Source organism: Hydra vulgaris, chromosome 15 (assembly GCF_038396675.1).
Source record: "Hydra vulgaris chromosome 15, alternate assembly HydraT2T_AEP".
NCBI classification, from domain to species: Eukaryota; Metazoa; Cnidaria; class Hydrozoa; order Anthoathecata; family Hydridae; genus Hydra; species Hydra vulgaris.
Window position 1 is genome coordinate 38,978,248 of NC_088934.1, and position 10,330 is coordinate 38,988,577.

The window sequence follows — 10,330 nt, forward strand, 5'->3', positions numbered from 1 at the left end:
ATATATTTATAAAAATACTTATGCGGTATATAGAGTTAAACCATTTTTAATGTCTGAGTTTTTTTAAAAAAAAAAATTTTCATTTATTCAAAGTTATCATTTCTATTGAAATATTGCATGGAGAAGTAAATGAGTAAATGGAGAAGTGATGTATTTTATGGGTGACCCCTTACTGGGTTAAAATTTTACTGCGCGGAAACTTTCAACCGTTCAATCTCTTTTTGCGGTAAAATATAACCTAAAAATATTGCTGAGGCACTAATATTTTAACGTCATAGTTTTACTGCGCTCGTTATTATTTTACAGTTATCTAGTATAGCAATTTTCCTTTATTGTGCGACAAAATCTAAGAATAAATTAAATAGCCTAGCGATTCATGAAATCACTTCTGCAGAGTTTTATTACAAACAAGTTTATTTTTCACTTTTTTTTTTGATTTTTGAAAGCAATTGCATCAAGTGCACTTAAACTTGACTTTTAAACTTGAGTTATATCTTACATAGTTCAGTGAAACCTGTCCAACCATCCATTTTTGTTATTTACCTTTTTCTGGGATTGATAGGGGAGTTTGTGACCAAATAGCTATCGGGGTTAGTTGGAAAAATATTGACGGGGCAAATTGGCCGTATATTCAACTAAACCCAATTGCGTTTGGAAATAAATTTCAAGAGTTTTCAATTTTTAATTTTATAACTTTTTGAAATATTATATTAAAATTGATTAGATAGATTGTAGAGATCACATGCGAAACCATAAAAGAAAAACAGAGAGGACTGTAACTCCTCAAAATGTTATCAAAAATGCTGTTAGTGCTGTTTTATTAGACAGAAAATCTATACGAAAAACAGCCAATGACATTAATAACCCTGAAAAAAGTTTGTCCCGATACTGCAAAAAGCAACAACATCATGGTCAGCTGATATCCGTTTACATAAAATCTAGACAATATGTGACTAAAGCTTCTGATATTTATTATGGAGTTTCTCTTAAGAAAGTGAGGAAACTAGCTTATCAGTATGGAAAAGCGAATAGAATATAAATGCCTCAAAATTGGAGTGCAAATGAAACAGCTGGTGAGGACTGGTTCAGTGCTTACCTGAAAAGACACAAAACACTGTCAATAAGAAACCCTGAGGCAACAAATCAAACACGTGTTTCCAGTTTTAATCCAATAAATGTTCAAAAGTTTTATAACAATTTATAAGCTGTTCTTAATCGTTTAAAGTTGGAAAGTGGAGATATTTGCAATATTGATGAAACATTACCACAGTTTAAACTCCAGATAATATTCTAGAAAAAAAAGGTTTTAAACAAATTGGGCAGCTTACTTTGGCTGAGAGAGGCAATTTAACAACTGTGGCAGTTGCAGTTTCTGCCAGTGGAAATTTAATTTCTATATTATAAATGGTGCTCCTAATGAAAGTCTAGGCGCTGCAAATCAATCTGGTTGGATGACCGCAGTTTAATTTTCGCAGTTTTCTCATCATTTTGTCAAGTATGCTAGAAGTACGAAAGAACGAACCGTTTTGTTGCTATTAGACAATCATGACTCTCTTATTTCAGTAGGGGCTTTAAATTACTGTAAAGAAAATGGGATATCGGTTTGTTCATTTCTTGCTCATTGCAGCCACAAACTCAACCTCTAGATCAAAGTGTATTTGGACCTTTTACAAAATACACAAACAATTGGTTCCGCAATGTCTATTTACAGTATACCAGGTACTGTGGGTAACTCATTTCTATGAGCATGTACCCCTAATAATATAAAGGCTGGTTTTGAAAAAACAGGAATTTTCCGACTAAGTATTAACATTTTTAGGGATCACGGTTTTATGCCAGCCTATAGCACAGATAGACCAACTCTGAAACAAGGCTGAGCTTAGGAAAGTACAACGCTAAATAAAAATAATGTAACTGATGTTGACTGTACAATATCAGAGAATGACATCTTTGAAGCTGCTTGCTCAAAAGATACAGAACCACATCATGATATTTCATATTCAAACAATAATGATGTACTCAGTGTATCTACAGAGTCAATTGTAGTTCTATTGCCTGAAGATTTAAGATCATTCAAAAAAGCAGAACCAATAGAAAGAGTTAGGGTTAATAAAAGAAATAGAACCACATCAATTCTTACAGATTAACCAAATATGAATGTTTGAAAAATGGAAAAAGAATCAACTAAAAAGATAAAGTTAGCAATTGAAGAGAGAAAACAAGCAAAAAAGTTAAATAAAGATAACATAAAGATGAGTAAAAGATCAACTTTGGAAAAAAGTTTGAATCGTCCGAGCAGCTCTATCGAAAAGTAGTGTTTTTGTTTAATTTGTGTTGGAATGTTTTCTAAAAGTAAGCCAGAGGAAGTCTGGGTTCAATACACCTGATGTCACCTTTAGGGTCACGAGTCATGCATAATCGGAAACTTTTTGTTTTTCATTTGCAATAATTGATGCTAGCCGATTTGAAACTCAATTAGTTGAGAATATTTATATAAGAAAGCAATATACGTTTATGTTATACGTTTTAATTCTTATTGCATAACCATCTTTTTTTCACTTTATACTCTTTAATTATATTTACTCATTAGCTTAAAAGGTTTCAATGACTTGATCCAAAAGTTTGATGATATTGATAAAAGTATATTTCAGCTATGATTCCCTTTTAAAAAAAAGGGGCGGGGTTAAAATATTATTGGAATACATATAAATAAGACCTTAAAATTTAATTTTTATTATTGTGAGTCAACTTACCCCTTAAGTATAAGCAACTTACTCCGTGGTGGTGTAAGTTGGCGAATTTTTTTTTTTTTTTTTTTTTTTTCATAGGCCCAGGATTGGCCCCAACAATTTCTTTTGTAAATGAATGCAACTCTTATAAGTTACCCAAATTCAAACTCTTTGCGACTACACTTTATTATTTTCAATAAGCCATTAGGGCTATAGAGCTCATAGAGTATAGAGTTCATGTGCCATTAGGGCTATAGAGCTCATAGAGTAAAAACCGAGCCAACTAGCCCCGGTACATAGAGTAAAAGTACCGAAAACCGGACACTTTTCACAAAAGCTTTTTTAGTATTGAGAATTTGTAGGAATTTTTTTTTCTAGAATATAGTTGTTTATGAGAGCAGTTCTAAAGTGAAAAAAAAAAGTTTCTATGAAAAATAAGATTTTATTTTTTTAAAAAGTGTCCGCTTTTTTAAAAGTTGTTCCTTAAAGCGGACAGTTCCAAACTATATGAAAAAAACAGATAAATTGATAAATTTATCTATGTTTTGTTTATAAATTGCTTTTTTTTTTATAAATTGTTTTTTTGTCAGTTAAATGTAGAAGAAGATGTTTTCTTCTTCTCTTAAATGGTTTAACTGGTTCTTTTGTGAAAGCTTGACTAGCCACTGCTATGATATTTTCGGCTTTTTTTGCAGGATGCTAATAAGCATTTTGATTTTGAAAATCTAAAACAATTTTTGGAATTAGCAGAAAGTTTCCAACAAAACAGCCTCCTTTGTTTTTAAATTGCCTTTTTAAATCTTTCATTTCAAATCTTTCAAGAACCTAAATTCAAAAATAAGTTTGATTTTTAGAGTTAGATTATGTTTAAACTTAAATATCTTATTAAAGTAATGATTTTAATAATTTAAAAATTTTATAATGTTGCATACACTAAAATAAAAAACTTTTTTAAAATTTGCAAATATCTTTATTTTCAGTGAAGATATTTAGTTTTCCAGATAAGTGTCCATTTTGAGCACTGTCCGACTAAATGAACCAATCCATGAGAAAGTCAATTTCCCTCCTTTTCTAATTTCTCTTATAAAATTTCTTAATAGTATTTTTGAACAACAAAATATTTCAATGATATTTCATTCTTTCTATCATTGTCGATTTTTTTTTTTTTTTTTTTTTTTGTGAGCAAACAATATCATGACTTTTTTTTCAAGTATTATTTTCATTTGTAAAGCGTTTTTTTTTAAAACCACAATAAAGTATCATAAAGTATCATCTGTTTTCTAATTGATCATTAAGTACATCTGTGTACTTTACATCAATTGAAAAACAGGGTTGTTGGTTGTGCATAATGTAAAATAGTGAATTCCCCATTGAATCGTGCGCTTTAACACATAAAACAATGAAATTTGGGCTCCAGTTTTAGACTCAATCTAAATCTGAAGCCGAACCTTTAACATTTTTATTTAAGACCTTGATAGATGCTTTCTTAATTGTCTGATTCTGTCTCTCCACAAGACCATTGGCTTGTGGATGGTAAGCAGAGTTTACACGTTGCTGAACGTCTGTCATATCATGTAGTGCTATGGATACCGAATTTACAAATTCACAACCTTGGTCATTAAATTATATTTGAAAACAACCATGCCTGCAAATTACTTTATAGAGAAAGGCTTCTACTGCTGTTTTGTCGATAAGAGGTTCAGCTTCAGTCCGCTTAGAAAAATAATGAATAAAGACAATTACATAATTAAATCCATTTGGTTCATTAATATAATTAAATCCGTTACTGGTGGTTAATTTATTTCTAATAATATTTTTTTGCGTGTTTTCTTTATCTTATTTTAGGTCATTGTATTTTATTAGTGAATCACTATTTGCAATGACCTGTGTTTTTTTTGTAAAAATCTTATCAACACGAAATATATTTATTTACTGATTGATTGGTTGATTGATTGATTAATGTTAAAATATTACTGCCTCAGTATTATTTTAACATTATTATTTTACCGCAAATGGAAGTTTGATTGATTCAAAACTTCCGCGCAGTAAAATTTTAACGCGAGATAAACCAAGTTTGCGCTGCTGGGCTTCGGGCTCAGTGGCAACTAAACTGTTAAGTGGGTCAAATACGGAGTCTCGGCTCTCAAATAACACCGCCTTCTTGGGCTCTGAGTAATTCTGGTTTCAGTTGCAAGTGTCTCAAGTTGGTCGGCTCAAAAAATATATACTTGTCAATAAAAATAATACTTATTGTGAAAGATGTCTTTAATAATCAGGGTAAAATTTTAAGACGAAGAAATCTAACAAAATTAATTTTTATTTTTTCTATGAAATAAAAAAAACACTGTAACATAAAGTAAACATTGAAATCTTATCATAAGTATAAACAGAATTTTTCTGTTTTTGTTTTTTTTTTATTTATTCTTTTTTCAAAAAAAAAAACGTTTTAAAAGTTAAAATGTAGTAACTTTAACGAGTGACGAAAATGAACAGTGACCCATTTCACTCTAATACAACTCTCCCAAGTCACCCCATCACCAGTAGGTGTGAGAAACCTTAATTTTAAATAGTTCTTATATGCTAATCATATTTCTTCAGTAATTAAATTAGACAATAGTGATTAATTGAAAACTATAAAAATAAAAATGTATGTAAACAACACATAAATATTTAATGAAGTCTTCAAAATTCAGGAAACTAGTTAAATTTATGCATATTTAAAAATAATTTGAAAAAAAAAACTTCTGAAACTCAAAAAATACAATAATATGATGTAGTTATTGTAAACTTATCACAGATATAAAAAAAAAAAAGCTTTCTGCTATTAAAGTGGTTTACCAGGAAATAAATTTGTTTTGTCAAATTTAATTTTTTTTTTTCAGAATATTAAATAAAATAGTTCCAATAGCGAAATTTAGTTACTAGTTATGAAAAAAAATTTGAATTTCTGAAATTTTTTATAAAAAGCATCAAATTTTAGCCGAAAAAGGCATTAAACTGTACACATGGATGAAACAAGAAAACTCAAAGATAAATTATCTTTTTCTTTCGAAATTTTGCACAAATAATCTTGCTTATATTATCTAGTTCCTGAACTAAAATGAAGTTCATTGCACAAGTAGAAAGGCCAATTATTAAAATTTGCTATAACTTATACCACTTTTCAGGGGGTCTACATGAAAAAATCATGAACAATGAGTAATAACACTGTAAATAGAGCACCTTATGTCTTGATTATAGTTCAGTCTCCAGATCTAAGTTATAACTGCAAATGCTGAAAATTTCAGCTCCATATCTTAAACCGATCTGGAAATATCTTGTTCCACGTAAAGGTAAATAGCAAAAAATGACATATTGAGAAAACAGCATTCTAAAAATATAAAGATAAAAAACAGTCTAAAAACTTCCAGAAGCATACAATTTTTTAGCTTCAAGTTCTTGTTCTTTATCAAACCAGCCTTTAGATAATCCCCTTAATTGAATTCTTCTTTTTTTAATAAAAGTTTTTTCTTTTCTCTCCATATTACTAACACGACGCTTGTCCTTTTTCAATGAACCGGTTACAGTCTTACCACTGTGTGGTATATTTAGATACTCAAAAACGCGTTTAAGACCAGATGTTCCTTCATTAAAACTCAATATAGCTGAATTCACTCCAATTTAAAGGGTAGCTTTCTTCACAAACACGTTTTTGGGACACCTAGACCAAATTACATTATTGATCCCTTCATTGCAATTTTGTGTTTCTCCATGAATACACTTTTTCAATAATTGGTCATCACTTAAATCATTGAAATCACTTAATATAATATCATGAACCCATATAGGTAGATTAACTTTTGGTTTATAATTGTTATTTCCCTGGTCATCTTCTGATATTTTCTGCTTACACCAACTTTCAGGTCCTACAGGACATAAAACATGGCGTTGTGATTGACTGTTGAAATTGGTACAGAGAAAAAGTACTGCTCTAATGTTCATTTAATTCATTTAATTTGCATTTTTTAGCAATTTGGCGAATAGTCATTCCAAAATAGTTCTGGATGATATTCACTGCCCTTTCTGTCAGATTATTTTTTCCAGTTAACTTTAGCCCTCCATGTTTCTCTTTACAACGATTACGGAGACTGGTTCCAATTCTTTTCTGAATGTGTCCAATGCACTCTAACTTTTTTGGTTTGATATCATACTCAGCGTAAGGATCACTTGCTACTACATAATTGAAAGAAGAGGAGTCCATATCTCCAAGATAGTACTTATATATGAGTCCATACAATTCCAATGAGCGTTGAAAGATATTAAGTGCACCAATCCTTTCCATTGCCCCTGACAAGTTTGTGTGGTTTAAAGAACAATTGTGATTTGTTTTCCAGTTTTCATATTTAGAATGTTGTTTTCTGTTAAACCAAATTTGACACCCTCTGCAATACTTGCTTAATACATCTGCATCAACACATCGACCGCTACTTATAGCAGTAACTACACCATTAAGAGAAGAATGTCCTCGTTTCTGCCAAGTACCATCAAGAGAAACCTGGATTAATGGAACACCGGTAGTGGATTTTTCAACAGCATTTGCTTTAATTTCATTTGCAGCAAACTTCATACAATCTTTAGCAGCAGAATCATAAGCAGCTTGAATCAATTTATGATTATGTTGAAAAGCATTTACATTCATGCAACTCATATTTGTAATATAAGCGAAACGACTCATAGGTTCATGCCCTTGACCAATCTCATGAAAAGCAATAATCATTCTTAAGTTAATATCAAATGCACTCCTGCCTTTACTTTGTGTGCTTTTGTCCGCAGTATTACTTGTAAAAGTGCACCATTCACATGAACATGATGTGCATTTGATTTTCAAACTGTGTGAAAATCCCATTCTCTTTGAATCATCATTTTGTATGGTTACTCCATTTTGACAATCTAGGAAATACATAATTAGGAATAGAAAATCTAGAAAATACATAACTAAATTAAAATCATCTTAACACTGCTTTTCATTCAATTTAATTTTGCTAAGCTTTTTAGCACTACATGATTTTTTTAGTAAAGTTGTTGTTACTATTTCGGTTTTACTTGCTTTTTGGAATTTGTTCCCAGCAAATGTCCTCTTCACTTTTAAAAAAAAAAAAATTTATTTCCCATTACTTTTTATATTAGCTTTATTTAAATAATAAAAGAACTAAAATCCATAAACAACTTCATTAGTAAAGGTAAACATAAATATAAAGTTTTGTTATTTACACATAACACTGAAAGTAAATGTAGTCATACTAAAATTCAATTTTTTGAAAAGTATGCCAAGTATACAAAAATTAGTCCAAAACAAGAAAAGTGTATTGATAGGGGCCTTTGCTATGGAAAATTATTTTAACCACCTCGTTTAAATTATAAAATAAACCCTTTGTGTTTATTTTTCTGAAAAACAGATTTCAGAAATGAATTCAGGGATAATTAATTATCTTAAAAGAATCTAAACTGAAACTTTGAAAATTTTGAAAAATACAAACTTTATTTCCTGGTAAACCACGTTAAATATTCTGTTCTCCCCTATATACATATATATATATATACATATATATATATATACATATATATATATATATATATATATATATATATATATATATATATATATATTTACATATGTATATATTTATATATATATATATATATATATATATATATATATATATATATATATACATATATATATATATATATATATATATAAATATATATATATATACATATGTATATATATATATATAAATATATATATATGTAATATATATATATATATTTATATATATATATATAAATATATATATATATATATATATGCATATATATATATATATATATATATATGCATATATATATATATATATATATATGTATATATATACATACATATATATATATATATATATATATATATATATATATATATATATATATATATATATATATATATATATATATATATATATATATATATATATATATATATATAAAATTTTTCAAAATTTATTTTTAACCTTAGTATAATTTTATTTTGGAAAAAGGTATCAAAAAAAGCAAAACATTTTTAGAAAGAGTTTTTATTGTATTTTATATTTATTATAAAAGAATTTATAATTTTTTTACGAAATAATGTTAAAAAAAATTAAAAAACTGACTAGTAAAAAAATATAAATGGGAAAAAAAATTGGACAAAATTTTAAGACCAGTTTCGAAAATATTTCAAAAAGCAATAAAAAAATAATTTAGAAACGTGTTGTTCCTCTATTTGTTTTCAAGCACTCTTGAACTCGTTCTGGCATTGAATTCATTAAAGTTTTGATTACTTCATCAGGCACATTTTTCAAATGATGAGAGATAGAAGATTCCAAATCTTCCAAGTTGTAAAGTTGTTCTTTACCAAGCTTGTGATTTAGCCACGAACATAAATTCTCTATTGGATTCAAGTCTGGACTATTGGCAGGCCATGGAAGCACTTGAATTTTATTAGAATTGAACCAATCGCTAACAACACGCGCTTTATGACACGGCGCATTATCTTGCTGGAAAATAAATCCATCTTGCAACTGTCATAAATCAATGCTAGGAATAAGCGAGCTTTCCAAAATTTCGATTTTGGAAAACTTGACCACTGCCTTGTTTTGTTCGTTTCAAAATGCATGATTCATCGAACCATTCGCTTGGAAGTCTACGCAACATTACGCGACCTTTTCTGTTGTCTACATCAACGTTCATTTCATCACTAAAGACCACACGGCTCCACTGATCTGTTGACCAATTTTTATGTAGTTTGCACCACTCTTTTCCAGGCAAATTTTTGTTTTTTATTTAAGCGTGGTTTTTTTGCAGCAGCACGCCATAAGTAATTTAAATTGTGGAGGACCCTTCGCACAGTTCTAGGGCTTGCTTTCAGACCATTTGACAGTGTCCATTTCGTAGACAAGTCTGTTGATGATGCTTGTCTGTTTTCTTTCATTAATCTCACTAACGAGCGAACATCACGGTCATTTGAAATTTTGTTGCGTCCAGTCCTATTACGATCATTAATTGACCGGGTCTCTTTGTATCGTTGTATTATGTTAATAATGCAAGAGTGAGACCTTCCGAGCTTTTCTGCTATTTGTCTGATGCTATAGCCTTCTTCTTTTAATACAAGAGCCGCGTATCTATCTTTTTCTTCGATCTTTGCACGCATTTTTGCAATATTTTTATATCCTTATTGCAATTCAAAAAATAAATGTTTATTTGATATCGAAACTCAGGTTTCGACATTTTATTTATAGCCAACGTAATAAGCAATTAAGACAGTTAAAAAAAATAATGGATTATTATTTTTAATAAGTGCAAATTAAAGATTGGTCGTTGAATTTTGTCCAATTTATTTAAAGAAGATTTATAAGTACTCATCAGTTTTTAATAAGTTAAACGCTATTTAATTAGAATTAGATTAAAAAAATTATACCACTTTAATCCGTATGTTTTAATTAACAAGATATTAAAAAAAAAAATGTCAATTAGAATCTTCCTAATTTTAATTTAAAGATTAAGAAACCAACTAAAAAATGAGTGGT

General features: G+C 28.9%; 1 protein-coding gene across 1 annotated transcript; it reads right to left on the reverse strand.

Moving 5' to 3' along the window:
• Window positions 1–9,540: 9,540 nt before the first annotated feature.
• Window positions 9,541–9,954, reverse strand: LOC136091941 (uncharacterized). The gene has a single exon (XM_065819661.1). It carries the CDS (start codon window positions 9,952–9,954, stop codon window positions 9,541–9,543), a length of 414 nt encoding a protein of 137 aa, XP_065675733.1.
• Between the last annotated feature and the right edge of the window lie 376 nt (window positions 9,955–10,330).